Source organism: Cololabis saira, chromosome 6 (assembly GCF_033807715.1).
Source record: "Cololabis saira isolate AMF1-May2022 chromosome 6, fColSai1.1, whole genome shotgun sequence".
NCBI lineage: Eukaryota > Metazoa > Chordata > Actinopteri > Beloniformes > Belonidae > Cololabis > Cololabis saira.
Genome location: NC_084592.1, coordinates 26,498,699 through 26,522,258, shown reverse-complemented (window position 1 = coordinate 26,522,258; position 23,560 = coordinate 26,498,699). Strand labels below are relative to the sequence as shown.

At 39.0% G+C, this 23,560-nt stretch overlaps 1 protein-coding gene across 10 annotated transcripts in view; it reads right to left on the bottom strand.

Annotated features, from left to right (window-relative positions):
- Positions 1 to 23,560, bottom strand: part of LOC133446071 (nck-associated protein 5-like) — a 78,771-nt gene that overhangs the window by 15,834 nt on the left and 39,377 nt on the right. For 6 of the 10 annotated variants that reach the window (XM_061723822.1, XM_061723820.1, XM_061723823.1 and 3 more), the window contains 7 exons: positions 21,793 to 21,861; positions 19,307 to 19,345; positions 18,415 to 18,534; positions 7,249 to 7,428; positions 4,239 to 7,153; positions 3,784 to 3,898; positions 2,959 to 3,028 (listed from right to left, as the gene is read on the bottom strand). In XM_061723822.1, the coding sequence (XP_061579806.1) occupies positions 2,959 to 3,028; positions 3,784 to 3,898; positions 4,239 to 7,153; positions 7,249 to 7,428; positions 18,415 to 18,534; positions 19,307 to 19,345; positions 21,793 to 21,861 (3,508 nt within the window). Of the gene's footprint in view, positions 1 to 2,750; positions 2,790 to 2,958; positions 3,029 to 3,783; positions 3,899 to 4,238; positions 7,154 to 7,248; positions 7,429 to 18,414; positions 18,535 to 19,306; positions 19,346 to 21,792; positions 21,862 to 23,560 lie in introns of all 10 variants that reach the window. The other 4 variants (XR_009782798.1, XM_061723827.1, XM_061723829.1 and 1 more) reach the window with 1 other exon arrangement.

Here is a 23,560-nt window from a genome sequence, read left to right as displayed (position 1 = left end):
AATCAAGCAAACCTGATGGAAATGGTCTGTTTTAGCATATTCTGAATAATGGCTCATCCAAAATTTGGGATCTTATCCAAAATTGACAGGTGGAACTTCCCCTAGCCTAAAGGGCATAAATCATTTTTCAAAAGGTTAATTAGAACCGATCTGAGGCACAGCCATGGAAAGTCGGTCTTCTGCCTCACGGACTTGATGAGAAACGGGTCAAAAATTAGGAATGCATCTATTTTTCAAAGTGTCATTATTATCAAGTTTTCGAGGATTTTCAACTATTATTGGAAAGTTGAAGATGCAGACAGGAATGAAGGGTGAAGAAAAGAGTGCCATAGGTAACCAAAGATCCCATTTCAATCCCACTATGTTAGCTCCAGCCAGCTTGAATCAATTCAGCTTGATCTCAACAATGTATAATAAAACTAATTTGCTCCACCAAACAAAACATTGCAGTTCAAAAAACAACAAAAACAACACGAGTTGCTTCAAAATCACTTCATTGTTGCACGTTTCACAACTTTGTAGGTTTAAAGACTCAAGCCATGATGAAGATGGACAAATGCAATCACACTTTAAACAAATAAAATGTCCAAAAAATGAAATTTAAGCAGAAGTAAGAAATAAAAAATTTATAATTCCTGGAAATGTCAGAAGCTTAAAACAGCCAATTCAATAAATCTTCTGGGCAATGCCACGCTCTATCAGGCGCCAGTTCTGATATACTGGTGGTACTAATGGTAAAAAACGAGGTAAAGTAATGTTTGCAGGATTCCTTATGAAAAGCTAACATGTAAACGCAGCCCATCCCATGGTCGAGCTATTTTAATCTAGACCTGCATAACTGAATCCTCCAAAGTAATCCCAAGACCTGTGCTGATAGTGTCTCTAAAAACATTTTAAGAACATAAATGGTGGTTGAGCTGTGTCTTGCTTAGTTGTATGACACATTCCCCAATGGTAACTTAATCAAAATACTTTTAAAGCTTTACATGACGTTTGTTCAGAAGCTACTATTATTAGGTCCTGAGGAGACAGCTACTCTAAGAAACTTTCCCAGCTACGTACAGAGCACATGACTGTTGTTTGACTGAAGATTTGAGGAGTCATAGCATTTACAAAGTCTTACATGATGCATCACCAGTGTTGTGCAAGTTCATACTTCTCATGAACTAGTTCAAAGTTCAGTTCACATAGTTTAAAAATGAATAGTTCACATTCATAGTTCACCATTTTCATTTTGAACTAGTTCAAATTCAGTTCATTTCAATATTTTTAGGTGAGAAGTACGAATGAAATGGCACCCTATCCTAAAACTGTTGTAGTGGTCTTCAACCCTGGTCTTCAGGACCCTGTCCTGCATGTTACAGATGTTTCCCTGCTTCAGCACCCTGATCAAAATAACTGTCATTAACAGACTTGTGCAGATCTGGATGACAAGCAGTGAAGCTGAAACTCACATAATCTGAACAGTTCAAATTCCAGTTCGTTATCTTCAGATCAAGTTCACGTTCCAAGTTCTTTATTTGCAAATATGTTGCGTTCAGTTCAACTTTCTCACAGAAATGAACGTGTTCAATGAACGCATTGATTTGAACTCGTTCATGCACAACACTGTGCATCACCTAGTCTTTATTAAGTCAAGTAAGGTTAAGCTACAGGAAAAATTTCTCTGTTTCAGTATTTTTTTTTTTTTTTTTAATTATTAATTCAAAATTGCACAAAAAATAATTGAGTAAACTTGTTCAAAGCACCAAACAGAAACTTTAACTCAATTCTCTTTGGAGTCTAAGAGCCTTATTATTTATTAGTTTCATGGTTAGGGCTCGTATGCAGTACACCACACTGATGTGAGGAACCAGCAGTGCTGAAATACCTGCCCCCCCCTCAACCCTCCACACCCACTGCCCGCCTCCCACCACCACACGCACACACACACACACACACGCACACACACACCCACACCTTACATCGCCAAATGTCCAGGGGAAAATAAATATATGAATAAAACACACCATAAAGATGACATCCAACTTCCAACTAGGAAAACAATCTACGTCTGCACAAGAGGACAGAACTTTGCATTGCAAAAGGAGCTGTAGCATATACATTATTCAACAAGATTCTTTTCATTCTTAAATCAGTTCTTGGCAGAGATGCTGAAACGTTTCCGTGCTGCTGAGAGGACATAATTACAGCGATTGTGTATTGACGTCTAGGTAATGTCAATGGGCACCTCCAGTACTAGTCAATCCCCCCTTTGCCACCACACGTAACTTCAGAAATGTTTGCCCGTTTGTATGGCACTTAGCAAAAATCAATTTTTATGAAAAAAATATCATGAAATCATTGCTCACTGCACCTTCACAGCATCACATTAAACTTCAGTGGGAGAGATCTGCCTTGTGCTGCAGCACTAGTTTATGGTCCAATACTCCTGTCAAGCCAGACCAGAGGGGAGCTAAGGTCCTCAGATGAGTGAATTGGTTATTTCTAATTGAATGAGCCTTTACATGCAACTTCTCAGTGCAAGAATGCGTGAAGATGAGGAGTTAACCATTAGAGCAAAGTCTGCATGGTATAGGCTTTGAGTGAAATGGCTACTTTTTGTCCTGATGATAACAGCCACAAGAAACAAATGCAGACGTAGCACAGACAAATTTAACATACATATGATGGAGAAAATGCACACACTGACAAAACTATTTTCATGTTATTTGACTGTTTGTAGCATGTTCATCATGTTCACAACTTACACAAATCTGTCATTTTTGGTCTTCACTTCTGTCTGCAAACTGCAAAATGGTAAGCACAAATAAAACCTTAATGCTGTGGTATTTAAGAGAACGCAGCCAACATCGCTACTGGGCCTGCCTTTGCTTCTTTATCTGATGTTCAAGAGCAAACTAATATCTATATATACATATATATACAGTAATGTGACAGACAAAAGAAGAATCTGACCTATTACAGCATCCTGGGTGGGGCTCTTCACTCCAGATCCATTTTCACCATCAGTTCTTCGGGTCATCATCTGCATCAGGACATTTTTGTATAGCGACAAGAACAGAAGTTTTCATCGTTCAAGTATATTGGTGCAGAATTTAGTTTTTACTTATCCCCGCAGTGCTTTACAAAACTGTCAACACGAATCCCTGTATGTTTCATACCAACAACAAAAATTGCCACGTCATCAAAATGCATTTTCTCCCCTCTGTTCATTTTTGTCCATGTCTGACATTACACCTGGGGCCGTTTCTTGTAAATAATTCATAGTACCTGTTAGAACATGCTGGATATTTTGTGAATATTGTTATATGATGGCATTAATTGGAGTAACTTACTTACACAGTTTCACAAGTTTTCAGATATAGTTATTCAATGTGCATGACTACTCAAAAAGACACTTTGTTTAAGTGTCATATACAGTTTTTGGAAAGCATATTCGAGGTTAATGAAATCTAGACATGAATCCAAAGGACTGAAAAGAAAATTCAAAGACAGATTAAGTGATAAAATAAGAAAGGGTTTGTGTGAATAGCTCAAGGTATTCCAGAAACACTCTTTCCTGATCAATAACATAATTGCAGGTGGATATTTGTGGGGACTTTTGTGACATCCCATGCACAACATCCCTGCCATCATTGAGAGCCAGTTTCTGAAGTTACAGAATACAGCACCAGTCTGCTTGTTTCATTTCAGATTTTAGAGGTTCCCTAATGGTGCGTTTGTGTGATTTCATAATCAAATCTTGAACTTTCCCCATGCTGTATCAATATAATAATTTACCTTTGACTCTCCTATGATGTTTGTATGTCCTTGGATGTCAGTCATGGACATTCCTGGGCAGGGCATTGAGATGCATGCCCGCACTGCATCATGAGACTCTCTTCTCCCTGCAGAGCTGAAATAAAACAGTTTGTCAACAAACGTCATACTGCAATCCTGCGATATTGACTCAAGACACCCAGAGCCATTCAGGTGATAAATTAATCTCTTATCTATTGAAACTTCTATGTTTCCTCCCAACGAATCGTGTTGGAACACGTCTCAGGGCAAAGAAGACTGATAGATGTGTCTAAGATATCATAATTAAGTGATATTAATAATACCAATGCACCTAAGGAAGTAATTGTATGAATAAATACACTTATCAAACAGCATTTGGGCCAGTGAGTCTCAGGAGAACAGTTATGTTAAGTGCACCAGAGTTAAAAGATGGTATTTATTTCTCAAGTTCTTACCAGTCTTTTCCATCACTTTTTCTTCTGTCTCTCTTTTTGTCTGACTTTGCATTCTTTCCTCCAAGTAGAGATGTAATCTTTTGCTCCCGCTTTTCTTCTTTAACTTTTGGTGGATCGGTCTTTTTGCTGCTTGGAGCAGGAAGCTTACTCTTACGAAAACCAAACCAATTTGCAATGCTTGAGCCAGACTTTTGCTTTACTTCAGTAGTTCTGTCCTGTTCCTGAGACTTGTGCAAGTTCTCCTCAATTCCCAGCATAACTTTCTCCTCGATCGTGGTTATCGTGCTTTGTCTCTCTGGTTCTTCAGAAACGGGCTCACCAAAGGCGCTTGAAAACTGTTGCTCAATCTGAAGCCGCCGAGCCTGCTCTCGTTGGAGTTTTAGGCTTTGGAGCCTTTCACTGGAGGAACCCAAATGTGAAGGACCTGTCAGGCCCTCTTCGATCAAAAAGTTGTTTAAAAGGGATCGATTCATTGGACAATGGTAGCTACTGGAGCAACTCATGCTGCCAGGAAGGACATCTCCAAGAGAATTCAAAGAGCTCCCCGAGTGTGTTTTGATCTGTGTGCGGACCTTTCCAGACCTGTTGAAACTGGGTCTGTCCATGTAGCGTGCGCCAAAGCTCTGACTACGAGCCTTGGCCCCATTCATGCCCATTACTGGCTTGAAGAGAGGTCTCGTAGACACAGAAACAGAGCGTTTAAACAACCAACCCTCCTCATCAAATCCCCAATCTAACATCACACCGCTGTCTGATGGAATAGGCTGAACAGGCTCAGAATCCAGGGAATTACAGCGAGTTTCAATCTTTCTGCCAGCTTTGCAATGTGCTTCAGGTTCATGTCCCCTCTGGGCATCGCATGTAAAAGTCTGAAAGGTGTGGACACTTTTCACATCATCTTTGTTTTGTCTTCCAAAAATTAAGAAGGTATTCGTGTCCTGTCCTGTGATTGCCTCGTGAGATTTCGCATTTACAGGAAGTGACCGTTTTACAGCCCTTGAAGAGGAAATTTGGGAATTATGAGCAATTCCATGATAGTAAAGATTAGAATATGTTGGTGGTAGGACTTCTGAAAGTTTTGGCTCACTGTTACTCTGTTGAGATCTTTGTAGGATGTTGTGATTTGGTATTATAGAAGATGCTGCATTTTCATCTAGGCAGTTGGCCACTCTGTCCGTGGATAACCTGACTGACTCAGGGGGTTGTGATTCTTGAACAGGGACGCGAGACATCTTCGTTGAGTGAGCACTGTAGAGTTTGGCAGGTTTGTCTTTCAGTGGTTGACCTTCAACACCCAACTGAGAAGCTATTTGTTTATTCTCTTCTACTACGTTGGATTGTTGAGCTTGTAAAACAGAAGACAACTGATTTGATTGAGTCTTGGCTGTAGTTGACGCTGGCTTCCCAGCAGTGGTGGTCTGACCCTGGCTGGCCAATTTTTCTTCTTTGGGTAAGCTGTCAGAGCTGTGCCTAAGTAGAAGAGAAGTAGTTCGTCCGGGAGGTGGTGGGGGTGGGGATGGGGACCTATGCTTTGACTGGGAAACATCACAGTGCTGGTCTTGGCGCCGCTGTTTTCGTGGTGAGCAGGGTAAGTTGTCATAGATGCTTTCTTCCACAGAGTCACTACTTGAGAGTCTGTTGATTTGCAAGGGCAATTTTGTTGGACTCTTTGCGCACTCTTTAACACCTGGAGACTTTAGTGTCTTTGAATGTTTCACAGGGGATGCTAGAGGAGAGAGCTGCTGAACATTCTCAAGGGACTTGGAACTTGGTGATACTGCAACTTCCTCATGTTGCTCAGCTTTAGATAATGAACCTTTGCCCGAGCCATGTGTTTTATTGATATTTGTCCTTTTGCCAGGCACACTATACCCTGAAGGGTTTGGGTTTGACTGTCCTTTTGATTTTTGACCCTTAAAAAGCTTTTGGTGCAGAGGGGAGTGTGTATACTTAGTTTGTTCTTGCCCTCCATCTGCACTCTTGCTTCGCAGAATGAAAGCCTTCCTTGCTGAGTCACATAGCTGTGATTTTGGTTTCCTCTGAGGAGACTCTGATGCAGCGTAATCCTTGCTATCACTGCCAGACTGGCTTGTTTGCTCTCTGCGATGAGGAACCTCCATTGAAGAACTGCGCTGTCTGGCTTCATTCATGCAGCTGAGGGCTCTTGTTGCGGTATGCTGAATAGTTGAGCTCGTGTTATTTAATGGCTCCGCTTGCCTTGCAGAAGGTCTGCCCTGTTGTCTTTTGCTATGATCAAGTCTGGACTTGCGGTCAGTAGACCGTTCCTGGTTATTGTTTTGGTCACTGAATTTCAAGCTTGATGTTTTCTGTTTCTCCAGCGAGTGCTGGTTTGTTTCTTCTAGATGTGTAAGGCTATCAGTTGGGCTTACACCAGGTTTGATGATGGGGGTCTCTAGAATTGAAAGGTTGTCTGAGTCAGGGGAGGGGAAAGGACCAGAGTTCTCTGAAGATTTCCCACAGCCTTCATGAAAATGTTGGTCATTATCCTTAATAACATCCAGTTTGTCCAAATGAAGACAATCCTTTGTTGGCTGGTCACTGGATTCCCTTTTGGGTACTTTAGGTGAGTCATCATCTGGATCATCAGAGTCTAGAGTGGAAACACCTGCTTCAGCCGTAAACGCTTTACTTGAAGGCGCTACCTCCTTGGCTGTAGTCCCTTGTTGGCCACATTTGACACCAAGAGAATATATGCCCTCATTTGATGTCATGCAGTCTTTGCAGTGTGGTACAGATGGAAGTGATGACGTCTCTCTGGATTTGTTCATCTGAAGACGCTTTAGGCCTTTTAAAATATGGCCCTCCTTCCATCCTAAGTCTGTTTCCCCAATAGGTGCTGAATGATTGCTGGATACAAAGCCCGTACTCATCCTTTTGTCCCGGCTTGTGGCACACTATACATGACAAGAGTATTTACAATTACTGAAGGGGGATTTATATGCATAATCAATCATTTTTTAAAGACCAACAGAAGAACTGTGATACCCACCTGCTTGGAAAAACCTCGTCCCTCTGCCCAAGTATGGGAGCCACTGGAGTATTCACTGCAAGCGCTGGAAAGTGAAAGCTCACTACCACTGCCACTACCACTACTGCGTGGGCACGTTAGACTCAGTAGGCTGGGCCATCTTCCTGCAGGAATTCCTGCTTTTCCATTTCTTTGGACCTCCTGGAAAAGAATAAATTAAGCAATCAATCAGTGGGAATGACACAAGCAATGAAGAGATGGATGCTGCAGTGAAAACATATGATTGTCTAATTATACAAAATAACGGCAAAATAAATGACATGATTAAGAAATGAAGACCATCATCGATTCAGCTTCGGCAATAAGAGACGTGTTCAAAAATAATAACATTTTTAATTTATCAGTACAAAAATAATATTCTAACCATGGGTTATATTCACTCCTGTCAACTTGACGTTTGATTGTCTACCTCTTCTTGACATTACATTTGTATTGTGAACCATAAACCCAGAATGTCAAGTCGCTTTTTCTATGTTTCATCACTGGTTTTAAACGCAGCCCAACCTAAAGGCAATTAAGGAAACTTGGAGGCTCTTGTGTGTGATGCGAAAGATGATGATGTTTCTGTGTTGGTCAGAATCTACAAAATGAGCCTAAATGAATTAAGCCTGTTAGTTATGCAGCATGTTTTATCCCAGTGGCCAAGCAGCAGCCATGGGGTGAATCATGTGACTCGTCACGGAGCTACACCACTCATCACTTCACTTACTGCAGTTCAGGGGAGTCAGAACCAAACTAAACGAAAATCAATAGTTTCTGTTTAATTCTATTCTAGAAGTTGTCAGAAGTATTTGTAGAAGAGCCAAAAACTTCTAAGTAAAGTCTAAAAAAAAAATAATTTATAGCCTTGTTGCCCTGAAGCGAAACTAAATTACAACTTCAAATGTTTAATTTTAGATTAAAGTACCGACAGTAAGTTATTGTATTGGTGGGAATGAATAATACATTATTTGTGACACTGCAAACACAAACCCTGCAACACAAAACTTTAAATGTACTGTGATTCTGTGAGAGCTTTTTCTTTTTTCTATTCCACATGATTTACAGATGTGGACATTTATATGATATATATGATTACATGATGTAGATGTTTTAAAGCAAACCTTTAGCTTTTCCAAATATTAACAATAGTTTTTATGTCTAAAACATAATGTTGGTTATTTCACCTAAAGACAAAGAGCTATACTGTACATACATTTATTTCAAAACAGAGGTAAGCATATAAAGTTTTTTTAATAGTTATGTCCTGGCAGGTGGGTATAAGTTTAACACCACGACAAACCCACCATGGCTGTTTATTCTAAAACTGAAAAATAAAAAATAAATAAATGAACTGTCCTTTTTGGACAGATAACTCGATGCAGTGTGAAGGACCATATATAGCCTTTTTGATTTCCAATGAAACAAAGAGAAAGGAAGGGATAATTGTGTCCCAGCACAGAAATCAATACCTTTCATGGCAGTCTCAATAACTTCACTGAGACCGGGGTGTTAAAAAGAACAGCTGAGTGATAGAATAAAACGCAGGTTCAGGCAACACAGATATGGAGGTCAACCCGGTATACATGCACTGCGCCTAATAGGCAAGCGGACAAAGCTTTAATAACTTCTTGAACTATTTTACAAAAGCCTTTGTCTATATATGAAACTCAGCCTTTAGTTTCTTATAGATTTAACTTTGAAGTTTTGAATTTAGTCCTCCTGTTTGGCATAAAAGCTTCTCTTTTCCATCTCCATCTCCCAGCACCATGCTCAGCCATGCTAGCATTCCATTGGTTATTTCACGTGTTTAAATTGGGTTTCACCTTCTCTACACCATAACTATGACCTTTCTCTTTGTATTTTATTTAATTGTATTCATCTTTTATATGTTCATTTTAATTTTAAGTGCAGCTTCTTTCCGTACAAGGCCCCATCTGTTTCACACTGCTATAAAGCCTATGTTTAACTGGAGTAAAATGTTATTCTTTTCATTGTAAGAGTCTAAGAGTACCTCAACACAACAGACAGCCAGGTATCTCCCGTAGTCCGCTGGCACTATATTCACTATATATTTCAATCAATGCACTTTCCAGTCAGACGGACCAAAAGGTGTCAAGTGTTGTGACCTCATTTAAAACAGCATTGATCATTCGCAAAGCTGTCATGGCCAGTTTCTCCTCAAAGTCATTAGAGTCATCTGTTAGCAATAATTAATGTGAATAGGAAATAATTGCATAAGGGAACTGGGGACTACAGTGATTTGGTCCATTCATTGATCTTCACCTATTATTTGATTATCTTTGCTAGCCTTTATTTTGGGAGCGGTGTGGGAGAAGACCACATTAGACCGTGCTGGTGGAGATTAATCTTAGAACTAATTACAGTCGGCACACTGAGGAATATCTGGGATATGACAATAGTGATACACTTTACCAAAACCTTCAGCCACTGCGGCTGTATGCCTCAACTCAAGGGCAAATATGACAATTATGGGGACCTCCTTTTTTTTCTTTAATCATACACTATGTGTTTAGATGTCTTTTCAGTCTTTGTACTTTATAACTTTCTCACACAACGATTTAATTAGACCAAGGATTTAGTTGTTTGATTGCAACAGCGCCGAAATCAAGTCCAAATTCTTTAAAAAAAAGTTTGTTGAAGGTGAATAAAATAGATAGACCGCTTTTGTATGCTTAAATCTCATTGCCTGTATAAAATCCATTTATCTCAAAGGTTGAAAAAAAAACAGAGAGAGAGAGAGAAATTAAAGCTTTTTAGACCTAAGGGCTTTCTGCAAAAACTTTAGGCATCTTTTTTCAAATCTACCAAATCAATTTTATTTCTCACTCTCATTAGAAAAAGTAAAAATGCCTGTGTTTATTTTAAATCATTGACTTTGCCCATATGCTGATCAGTATCTTAAAAATATTATTTTGTATTAAAAATGTAAGCGTGCATATGAAGCATAGGTCTAAATATGTTAACTTTTGCAAGCTCGTATGTTGTAAACAAAAATAACAAAGGGACAGTTTGGTCATTAAGTACGATGGTAATCAGAGGGCACTGGGGCAGCCTGGTGGCCTTCCAGCCCAAAGGTTCCTGGTTCAAATCCTGGCTGCAAGGTTTGTTGCATTTAAAAGTGAGACATCAGAAAATATCAATTTTCTGATTGTTGCTTGAGGTACATTGTAGGATTTCCACAACCAACAGATGAGTTGCCACTATAGTTTTTATTTTCATTTTTTACTGTCTCAAATACTGTCAGAAAGTGATGGGTCTCGACTGTTAACACATCTGCTTAGTACCTGGATGAGTGCCATTGTAGCATAAGCAGAATGTAGTTTTGCACTGTGTTACTGACACAGGTGCTCCCTGGATAAGATGTCATCTGCATAGTGATAGTGGTGAATCACAACATATAGTTCAGGATTATCTATGTTCTCACAGATGTGCAAGTCATCTGTGCCCTAATGCACCTCCATACCTTTAGGGGTGTGTGCTGAAAGCAAGCCAGACATATTTTCTTCTCTTCAGTCTGGAGGATACAGAGATTGTGAATCATTTAAAGATAAAAATAATAATAATAATTATCATTATTATTTTTATTTGTCAACCTAAGTAGTTTAAAATTTCACTTATGGAAATGGTTATGAACAATAACATTTTCTTTCCTTCTGAGCCATTCCTGAAGCGGACAGGGCTCTGCAGCTCTGGGCAGATGTTACTCAGAGGATTAAACTGAGCATTAAGTGGAAACTGTTTTCAGTTGGAGATTAATACTTTAAAAACACACCTGGTTCTCTAACAGGGTTTTTTTTCTCCAGCAGAGCGGTATGCATGGGACTGATTTAAAAAATAAACTGTAATATTGAAGTTGATTAACACCGGGCTAATCAGTGTGAAAGTTTGGCTCAGTCACAGGTTTTTCAATATATGTGAACAGCTTTATTGACCAAACACCTAGTAAATTTATTTCATATTTTTTTACTGAATTTGAAATTAAATTGTGAAGTGCTTTAGCAATACCAAAAAGGAAATGGAAATATTGGCCGCTATTATTGACCGTAAGGAAAAGCTAAAATTAAAAAAAGAAAAAGAAGAAATAAAGAAAAAGCTTTGTGGTAAAAGGTTATTGAAGGGTCTTCAGTAGGACTTGTGTATGACATTACCACCTGTATTCTTTTGCGTTTCTTCTTTCCCTTTTTATGCATGTTTCATACTAAAATGTGTAAAATCATGGCATGTTCTTTGTGCTGACCATTTAAAGCCACTGTTGCTGAACCTGGCTACTGATCAAGACTATTCATACAGAAGGGCAATACTCTTCAGCTTACATGAAGTCTAATGTTCACTCCAAATTTCACAATGTCACAAAATAAGTCCCCACAATCCCCAGGAGCCACTCAAAGCAAGGTTCTATTTATTCAGCTGTTCCACATGCCATCTTTCTCCATGAACCTTTTTAAAACAGTCTTAAATGTTCACCATATCTCACCTAATTCTTTGTCAAATGTACCAACTACCTTCTCATCGTGGTCTTTAATAAGATGTTTAACTCGCAGGGCATAGATGTCCTTACGGACAGCAAGTACAGTATATCTCAATTTAAGACCGTTTACTCAACTATTTCAAACTGAAAATCTGGACATGAGAAGACATTTTGCAGTTGCAAATGATTGTTTGGTATTGGACCACACTCAAATAGATCATTCCATGCCAAAAGAACCAGGGTTTCCAAGTCTCTCTTTTTTTTATTTGTCTGTTTTTCTGAATTTGAAAGATGGAAGGATGGAAGTATATGACATGGAAATAAAATCAAGATTTTTTTTATGGTTGTTGTAATTGGGACTTCTCGGTCAAATAGATTATCCCCTCAAAAGGAAAAGCTGGTGAAGTTAAAAATGATAGAAATTGGCTTAACTGACGCTGAAAAACCCAGATGCATTGATGGGCAGTTTACATATATTAAAAAAAAAAAGAAGCACATGGCCTTTTATGAACTTGAAATAGGTCGAAATCAGACGTTCAATGCATCCGTCACTGCAGGTTTTTCTGCAGAATGAGTCACCTGCTGCTGTATAAACACCCTCACAGTGGCAGCACTCAGGAGGATCATTCAGCTGCTGAACTGCAACAACAATGTGAAAGATATGAGGTGATACTCGATTTAAGGAGTTGAAAGTGCAGCTGCCACCAGCAGATTTTGTGAGATGAATGCCAGTCAAGGAGCACTTAAATATGCCCGAGATAGTTATTTGCATGTTATACCAAACCACCAACAGCAGCACTCCAGCAAAAAGTCCCTTTTGTGGTGCCTTATGAATCTGCGTTTCAAATTATGGCAGACAGAAAGTGGAGGGACATAACAGATGGGCTCACACCGTTTTCATCTATTGTTTGCTTGCTGACGCCTAACAAAACTTTTCCACCTAAATGGCTCCAGTGATAGTTCAGAGCTAGTGCCAAACAACGTCCATAAATACTGATCATTTAGAAATGCTGCTCATTTACAAACAAACTACATAAACTTTAAGGAAGACAGACTGGGACTATTAAGGACGCTACTTTTGAAGGAAAACCCTGTTATTTGTGAGATCCTTTATGATCCTCAGTCTTTCACCAAAGGGAGGTTCAGCATTGGATGAGACGGATAATGTTTATGGAAAAGCACATTTCTAAAGTAGAACCAGCTCTGCACTGACTCTAACAACAGCTGTGCCAAACTAGAACTTCTCATGTTTATTATATGTTGCACACTAGCCAAAATTAGACGCCTCTTACTAAAGCCACTGAAGCTCACTAAAGCATTACATACATTCTTGTCTATTTGATGCACTTTTTATCAATTTAGAATTAAACAACTCGTTGGTACTGCTTATTCTTCATCTTTTACAGCTGTTTCTACTTTTGCTCTTGTTTATATGGTTTGAAAGCCCTGAAACCAATAAAAAACATAATTCTTTAATAACCTGTTCAGATTCTGGAAATTAAGACTCTATATTTAATAAAGCATCACATATTGTCAATTAATTCTTTCTGATTGGTTGGCCCAAGGTATTTGATCACCACAATGAGCACACAGAAAAACGGGACCTCAAGCAGAGAGGGTTTCTTTTATTCATGGGGCCTCAGGTAGATCTAATTTATCAAAGAAATCACGGGTATACAGAAGAGAGATACTCATTGTTGAGCTCTCTCGTGTTATCTGTTGCGTGCGCTTTGTGAGCCGCTCGGCTGCAACCTCTCTCAGAGTCAGTCAGCCTTGCTAAGAAACAGGTGTGATGTCATCGTGAAGAGGAAGCCTAACAAGCAAAGCTCACAGTCAAAAAAACACATTTTCCAGTTCAATAATTCATACATAATTCTCTGTGTGTTATCTGGTTATTGCTTTAGCTAATTGATACACAGGCGGAGTGTTATGTCTCCCATTATCAAAACCTTCAATCACTCTTCACACATCTCCTGCTTCCCATCATACCTCACTGCTCTCATCAATAATAAGGACAAGAATGACATGTAGTGTGTGGAAATGCTTTCCCTTTCACCATTAAATACGGGCTGCTTTATACTTCAACAAAACAACTACATTTCAACAAAGATGATCTCTGATCAGAAACACTCAAGATTTTCTAATTTGAACACAATAATTCACCATCTTTGATGAGTTTTAAATGTAATGCTGTGTCTGCAGAAGCCACAGATGTTTTTCCCATGTTGTTTAACAGATATGAATGCCTCTTTCCTGCTGCATCCAAGTCGTGCATTTCTACACATGAATATGATAATCGGTTCATCAGTAGGAGGTCACAGCAGGTGCTTGCACCTGTTATTTTTTCGCAGGATGATGGCAACAACAACAATAACCCAAACAGAAATTAATAATTTAAGTGCAAGGCTTCCCATCAAAACCTGTATTTATGGATCTCCAACAGACAAACATAATATCCGCAGTTTATATTCAAGCTTAAGGCGTGAGATGATTATCAAACTCTGTTATGTTCTCAATTAAAGCTCGGCATCTGGCCCACAAAAAACTTTTCAGCAAAACTGACTTCAGTTGAGAATCAGATACTTTTGGGTTTTTTTCAATTCGCCAATTAATACTCTGATGCAACACTTACATCAGAGTATTAATTGCAGAAGAGTAGAAAGAGTCATAGTGCAGCCTTTGAGAGCGGCTATTAAGCAACGGAAAACAGGGTATAAATATCCTCTCACCAAAGATATACACATGTAACTCAAAATTCCTACAACAGAAAGTGCTAAAGAATAAACAGACCTTATTTGGTCAGATGCTGAGAACTGAGACTCTCTGCAGGAACAAAACTTCTCTCAAGTTGAGGCATCTTAACATCTCTGCAGGGATGCAGCTCTTTTCCAGACAGAGTTTCTCTTCCAGCAGACTAAGTTAGACCTTTAAGGAAACGATAGGCTGTATCTCCTGCTCTGATAAACTTCCAGCACACTTAGCTTCACACTGCAGGTCTTAATGATCATTTCTGATTTTTTTTTTTTGGTTGTTCACCTTTAGTGTTTTAAATGTGTCTAATTTCAGACTTTGTGGTGAACAGGCTTCTGTTTTGAAGTGACCTGTATGTGCAGTAAGACGAAGTGATGTCAGTATGCCAGGTGTACACGTAGACAAAGATGCAAAAAAAAAAGATTAAAAAAGTGAAAGCAGATAAGTAGCGGTGAGCCAGTTCGACTTCCTTTTCAAGTTTTTGTGCAGTGGAAGTGGACAAACTCATAAAGTAATTATAAAAAGAAGAAACCTGAAGTAAAGGATAGCAAAATGTTTAACATTGGCCATGTGTGGAGCTATGGCTTCAACATCTTCACAGAGGCGTGTGGGGATGGAGGATCAGAAGTGGAGTCGTGGAGTTGTGGACTGGGACGTGACCGGCTTCATTGAAGCAGATTTCGTCCCAAAAACTCCCAGCGGCGCAAAACAGTGGCATTAATCGCATAACAGTGACAGATGAGATGAGACCTCACAGTTCAGACTGAACTTGCATTGGGAAACATCAGATTCATATCCAATTTGGGCCCACATATGTAAGTACGACGGAGTATTAGGGCCAAACTAAGACAAAAAAAAATTGGAAATTACGAGAATAAAGTCATAATATAATGAGAATAAAGTCGTAAAATTACGAGAATAAAGTCGTAATGTTGTGAGAATAAAGTCGTAATAGAATAAAGTCGTAATATTACGAGAATAAAGTCGTAAAATTACGAGAATAAAGTCGTAACATTACGAGAATAAAGTCGTAATATTATGAGAATAAAGTCGTAAAATTTCGAGAATAAAGTCGTAAAATTCTGAGAATAAAGTTGTGACATTACGAGAATAAAGTCGTAATGAATAAAGTGGTAATTTATGAGAATAAAGTCATAATATTATGAAAATAAACTGGTAATTTATGAGAACTCTAACAGGAAGAGCAGTCTTCTCCCTGTGTTAAAATGAAGAATATTGAGCATCTTGTGAAGTTATATTTATATATTTATAATAGATTACAACTTTATTCTCGTAATATTACGACTTTATTCTCGTAATATTATGACTTTATTCTCATAATTTTACAACTTTATTCTCATTACATTATGACTTTATTTTCGTAATTTCCTTTTTTTGTTTTTTTGTTTGGCCCTAATACTCCGTCGTATGTAAGTGACCCAGGTCTGATGTAAAAAATATCAGATTTCTTGTCAGTTGAGTTGTTCAGACAGGATTTCAGAGTGTGAATGTAGGACTAGTAACCTGGCCTAGGTACTGTCAGACCCTCCAGCATATTTACCATGAAGGTGGTAAAATGATCCCCACACTCATTTAATTCAATACATTTAACGTCTCCTGAATGCAGTTAAAGTATGTTTACGAGAGCAGAGGAAACATGGTGGGATCTAGAAACACCTTTAGAAAGCAAGCTAAAACCGTCCTGCCAACTGTGATTATGTGATTGCGCTGTGATTATGACTGCTGCAGAAGAGGGGAGGGTCATTTCATTAGGATTTGAAATGAGTCCATAACTTGAATATGTAGAAATTGAACATTAAAACTAATGGTGAGTATGAGTGGCTGCAAATCTAACTTAATACCAGGGTAAAATGTACTCCTTTTAATTTCAAAGCAACGCCATTCACTATATGAGGCCGTTCTACCAGAAAGAAAAAAGTCACAGTTTTTGCAGGTTTTCTTCACTCTGTAAGATACTTTAACAAGACATTTTGAGGATTTATACATTCAAACCCTTTGTAAATAAATAAATAAAGTAGAGGAGGTATAACTCAGAGCTGCATATGAAGAGTATGTGTGCTCTGAGACCGTGAAAATACTTACTCATTTTATGGTCTCGTCTCAAAGCTAAAAGGTCAAAGGAATGTCATATTTACTGGGTGCTGCATTATATGACTTGTATAGATAAGAATGTTTGCCTGACATCTACTAGTATCATTTAACACACTCACAACTTTATTAGGTATACCAGGCGTGCCTGATAAAGTGGCCGGTGAGTGAAGTAGCTCTTTTTCCTGGGAAACTGCAAATGCTTTAGATGAGAATTTCATTCATGGGAATTCATCTCATATGCTTGCACTGACTTTAATATGAAGGTGAAAAAAATGAGTGTATTCTTTCAGATTCTAAAAAAAAAAGAAACAGAAAGCCAAGTGTCAATGTTGTGAGTGCCAAAGAAATAATGGTGATTATTGGAAGAGAGTTAAGATTGAATGTAAAATTCAGCTGAACTTTAAAGGTACGGTTATGTATTTTTGCAAAAGTCCCTCTTGTACAGCAGTAAAGTGTAAACGCATGCAGATGTGAGTTTTTCTGAAATTCCTTTTGTTTTTTTTAAATAACAAAGGATTTTTTTAGACACTAAGTTAATATGTTTATGGTGTGTTGTAATATAAATCTTTGTTAAAATGTTGATTCATAGACTTAACTGATAAGATGGAAGTTAAAAAAGCTGTTACATAAATAGTTAATTGTTTATACATATATACTTTAAATCCCTTTTCACTACACAGGGTTTCCTTTCATACACGACAGGAACTTCCACAGATGATATTTGATTCATGATCCTCCAAAGCTTTTTTCTTTTTTTTTTAAGCTTCTTTAAACATAGGTGCATTTCCACTAGTAGGGCTCCGGGGTAAAACAGAGGTTGTAACGGGGCCGACCTCCTCCTTGGCCTTCAGCCGTCATGTCTCCATTACAGCGTAGGACTGAGTAGGATCTACTGATTCTACCAGAATTACTGTCCAGTTCATCTGGCAGTGCTCTATTTTAAATGTTTTCTAACCACCAATGAAGAGAACAAAAAGATGAAGGAGAATTAAGATTCATGTTATGGAAATGGGCCATTTGTTGTTTCTTAAAAAAAATATACTGACAAAAACGTACTTCAAATGTGACTCAATACTTGATTAATACAATGTTTCTTATATACAACTGAAACACTCTGATACCGGTAGTTGGGCTCCTGTTAAACAACAACACCCCCACTGAAGGGGGAGTCCTTTATTTTTCTCCTTGGGAGCTGTAACCCTGACTCTGGCTCACATGCTGACAAGTTCTGTGAATTTTCACTATCTAAATAAAGTAGGTAAAATATTCAAATCTACATTAATTACAACGAACACCCTGTAGGGGGGGAGGCGTTGTCATTAGTGACGGGGATTACCAGCGGAAGACTCGATTGTCATGATGGTTAACAACACCCCACGAAGGCTGAGAGTTTTATCCAATTATCCTCTCTACGGTTCAGAGCGTTCCAATTAGAGAAACAAGCTCAGCTCTGTCGTGTTACTGCATCACCTGTGTCCAGCTAGAGCTGCAATAGAGTTCTTCATCAGGCCCAGTACTGACAAAATCAGCATTAAAGTGGAAGGGGGGCAGGAAATGGAGATGCTTGTTTGACGTCTTACTGCGTATTTAACCAGTGTGGTATTATCTCCCAACTTGAGAAACTTCCCTGCAGTGTAAAACAACCAAGTCTTAGGTGGATTTCTTTATCTATGTGGCCCTTTTGGAAGTGGTGAACAGTTAGAAGTGGAGCACGGCTCATGAAAAATTCAAACAGCCTTGAAGCAGACTCAGACTGTCAGTGTTTGTTAGCCTCCGTTGGACCGTGTTCCTACCTGGGAGACAGGAGCCGTGGACATTTTGACACGCTGTTGAAACAACACGCTCAGTATGCGGTTTTGTTGCTCCAAGTCAAACACGCGGGTCCGCAGCTTCACACATTCCTCTTTCAAGTCCTAGAAAGAAAAATGAAAACTAGACATAAAGCCGCGGCCGAAAGGTCGTTTCAGGTGCACCACATGCTAATTTATCAACCCCCAGATGCAGTGCTGTTGTCGTGTTAGATACACATAACTGCGCTACAAACTTCAGCTGAAATGTAACAAAACGTTATCACAAGGGTTCTGTTGCTGATAACAGGAGGATGTTTTATCTTCAAATACTTCTTCGTCGAGTCTAGTTCTTATGTACTTTGTGCTTTTTTTTTTCTTGCACCACCTAGGATATCACTGAAATATTTTTAATATCATTAATTTCAGTTTATCTCCATTATTCCAATATATATGCCACTACATCCCAGGTTTCTTCATAGTCAACCAGGTCATTGATGTCATTGATGCTGGCTTTTGCACCCTTTACCGATAATACTATTGCCTGGACGGTCTCTCTCATCTTTGACACATATAGTCCATTTTTCTAAAAATCAAGCTGGACTAGACTCATCTGAATGCAGACGACACCATCTAAATATCCATCTTCATGCGCTCCATGAGCTCATGTCCAGAGAACTTGGTGGTGTTCCTGCACAAAGTTGATATGTGGCTTGCAACTGGCATTATACTGTTTCAGGTTATATTTCTGGATAACACAGAGTTGCTCAGTAAATAAGAGAATAATTGAATTTGTTCTGTGTCTGTTTAATAAAAGGTCAAACTTTATTAATTTTTCTTTGCACTAACAGGTGATAATAGCTGACTGAGCCAATGATGCTTTAGAGAAAGGACAAACCTTTTGTGTGAGGAGAGCCTGCACCACCTGGTTAGCCACCTAGAAGAAACACATAAAAGACAAGAAAAGTGATATATGAAAAATGTTTTTGGAGTATGACGAACAAGTCATGGCACTTTGAGATACTGTGAAACTACGTGTAAATGACTCAACACACACAGTATCAGTGAGAACTTAGATGCATGTAAGACAGTACGTGCACAAACTGACAGCATGTTGCATCACAGAGTTCGACTTGAGTGAAATCAAAGCAGTAACTGCAGGTTTCACATTATTCAGTGTGAGATGGAAAAAATAGATATTTTTAAGGGAATTCTTCGCCTTTTCCATGGATAGTATACTCTGTTCTTGCTTTGATGTAATTACAGGACTGACCTTTTAATCCTGCTTTCAGCACAGGTTTCAGTGCCGTTACAAGTAGAAGAAAAGTTCAGATTTGCTGACAGATGGAACCCAAAGTCAGTCTAGAAGTGGAAACCAATACTGCCTTCCATTATGACATAACAATAATAACCATTTTTCCACATCTGTCACCTATATATTGAAAATGTCTCGCCTCAGATCATTCATTCCACGCTAGGAAACCTCATAAATGCTCTCCCCCCGAAATATAAAATGAATAATAGTAACAATAGTAGTAATCATATGCAAGAGAAATGACTCCCTCAGCTGAAACTCTGAAACAAAAATGTGTATACATTTTACAGGCTGCCCTCTCCACGGCAACAAATCCATTAACAACGGCTGCTTAGAAAATAAAGTGTCTCAGTGTTGCCAGCTGGAGAGAGATGGAAGAACAACACACAGATGTGAAAAGTGTTGTCATGGGGAAAAGAAGAAAGAGCGGATGTAGTTAGGCAGCAACTGCAGGGAATCTGCTCTCCTGATCGACTCTCCTGCTCGTATTTTCTTAAATTGCCAGCAGCAGTGCTGTCTGTCCCACTCTCTCGGTCTCCCTCTGCAGACTTTAACAACACTCCAGCTAATAGCCTAAGTGTGCCCAAATACAGGACATGCAGTACTGGTATTGCAAAAGCTGAATCACTGGCCTCATCTGCCATCCTTCAGAGTTCACGACCTCTGAGACTCAGCTGGGAAGGTTCTGCAGTAGGAATGGGCGGTATGGACTAAAAAATGTATCACGATAATTTCTGGCATTTATCCCGATAACGATAAAAATGACGATAAAAAAAAATACCAATTCAACTCCACCTTTTTAACTATAAATCTATCACCACATTCAGTCTTTTGAGCCCCTAAATCACTGCTTTAAAAGAATACTAAATGATACTAAACGTCATCAATGGGAATTTATCTTTCTTTCTTTCTTTCTTTCTTTCTTTCTTTCTTTCTTTCTTTCTTTCAGGCTCATTTCCTTCCTTCCTTCCTTCCTTCCTTCCTTCCTTCCTTCCTTCCTTCCTTCCTTCCTTCTTTCCTCCTGCTCTCTCCTTCCTTCTTCCCTTCCTCTTTTCTCCCTTCCTTCTCCCCTTTCCTTCCTTTCTTTCTTCCTTCCTTCCTTCCTTCCTTCCTTCCTTCCTTCCTTCCTTCCTTCCTTCCTTCCTTCCTTCCTTCCTTCCTTCCTTCCTTCCTTCCTTCCTTCCTTCCTTCCTTCCTTCCTTCCTTCCTTCCTTCTTTTTTCCCCTTCCTTCCTTCTTTCCTCCTGCTCTCTCCTTCCTTTCCTCTTTTCTCCCTTCCTTCTCCCCTTTCCTTCCTTCCTTCCTTCCTTCCTTCCTTCTTTTTCCCCTTCCTTCCTTCTTTCCTCCTGCTCTCTCCTTCCTTTCCTCTTTTCTCCCTTCCTTCTCCCCTTTCCTTCCTTCCTTCCTTCCTTCCTTCCTTCCTTCCTTCCTTCCTTCCTTCCTTCCTTCCTTCCTTCCTTCCTTCCTTCCTTCCTTCCTTCCTTCCTTCCTTCCTTCCTTCTTTTTCCCCTTCCTTCCTTCTTTCCTCCTGGCTTTACACAAAAACGTCATCAACAAGAATTTATCGTTTTACCGCGAGATGACAAATTCTTATCGTGAGGAATTTTTTTGACGGTTTATCGTGAACGGTAAAATATCGCCCATTCCTATTCTGCAGCAACTTCATCAGTATCTGATATATTAGGAATATGTCTAATTACTGGAAATCATTTTGTCTAATATGTGTATAAAAGTCCACACAATTCTTCGTGTGACAACAGCTGACAGGTATTTTACTGGGTTTGTTTGGTGCTTTGTTACAGTTTGGTTAACTACACTGATAGATGGATGCTGGGGTCCAAACAGACAGACATGATGTCACAAGGTTCAGTGCCTTTCCCAGCGACACTTCAGCGCACGGGCAGAGGATCAGGATCGAACCGCTAATGAGGGGACAACCAAGTCTTCCACCTGAGCCACAGCCAGCTGCTGACGGCATCATCGTGCTATTGTGCAAATATGAGGCCGACTTTTCAGCACAAGTGTGGAGGTAGAATAAATGTGAACCACTTGTGCGATAAAAGAGCTCACCTCATCCAGACAGCGCTCATACTGCTTCCTCTGGTTATCGTTTTCCATCGACAGAGCAGAGTTCTCCGCCTGCAGAAACAAATCACACAGACAAAAAACTGCATCCATTATTTGTACCGTCATGTCACCATCAAAATATAATTAACACTTATTTATTTTATTTCCAGCAAAAAAATATTGTGCATTCTGATCAATAAAAGAATCAGATGGATTTTTAAAATTACGTATAGGGGAACAGAAGGTCATACAAATGGATCACTACATGACTACCATACGTAGATACTCAAAAACGTCCTCCTTCCAGGAATTTGAGAAAACTGGGTTCTCTCTGTAAAGTTGCTCCTTAATGGGTGAAGGTTTAAATTTCCTGCATCTAAACTCCTTCTTTCAGAGAGGGAGTAAATAATATAATCTGTATAGGCTATAGAGAATGTTGCATGAGTGGGTTGTCAGTGAGTGTTTTGTCCTGTAAAAGCTTGAAACTAGGAGAATACCTCATAAATGCAGACGGTTTAGCACTTACATCCCCTCTCCCTGAGGGCCTCGCTTCAGGTTCAGCAGCTATAATTTAATTACTGAAAAAGGTTTTGTCGGAAAGCGCACGGAAACTATTCTCAAATCTCGAGAGCTGACTTTTCACCAAAATAATTAATCCAGTAAGCATTAAAGCAGCACAATGTAACTTTCAGCTTTTGTTGAGTTTGGCGGCTCCTTTGGACAAAAGTGGTAGTGCTTTACCAGTAGTGTGGAAGGGTTCCTACCATCCACCTCAAAGTTATATAGTTACATAGTGCCAGTGAAGGCGATACAGACCCCTCTGACCATGACAGAGGTGTCATTAAACCTGTTGGAAGTTGATGTACCATCACAATGACTCTGGAAATATTATATTAAGGTGGAAAAGTTACATTGTGCTGCTTTAAAGGAGAGGCCACCTGACCTGGCTAGAGAGGGTTTATAAAAAATAAAATAAAAAACGAACTTAAAATCACCTTCAATTAACTTCTGATGCTTTTCTTTTATTTACAAGTAATATATGTCCACACATGGAGCCCTACATCAACTTTATAAGATTGATGAATTGGCATGGTTGACAGCAGACTTCATGTTATTAAATATTTTTTGGATTCTTCGGCTTAAAATCCCATATTAAGTGTTTTTACAGCTACATTTAATATAAGCATCTTTATAAATTCATAAATATGAATTATCCACACGTGGACACCTTTGTTAAAGGTTGGAAAACCCACTGAAATAACCTGAAACTGACAAAATAATAATAAACAATAATTTAACAAACACTGACTAAATACAATCACACATTGTTTTTGAATTGTGGTTCAACAGGTCATTTAAAAAAAATCAAACTAATGAAACTATAGGCTTGACAAATTAGTCGGTTCCTTCAACTTCATTTTGTTCCGCAACCTTTTGAGTCAATCATTGGAATCCAGTGATTTCTGCAACACTGAACAACACGTCTGCACCTGTAGACAGGTATTTTGTAGCTGTCCTCATTAGCAAACTGTCTCAGGTTTAAAGGGTTTCTTCTATTCAGTAGGATTTAAAACAAAGCTCATCGAAGGATCCTTTAGAATAGTTCAGAGTGTTGTTTTCTGTCATTCTGGGTGTTTTGAAGGTCTGTTTTGGGTCATTATTGTGATGGAGGAGGCCCCATGACCTGCAACGGAGACCAATCTTTCTGACACTGGGCAGCACATTTCACTGCAGAATGCCTTGAAAGTCTTCAGAAATTCAAGACACCAGA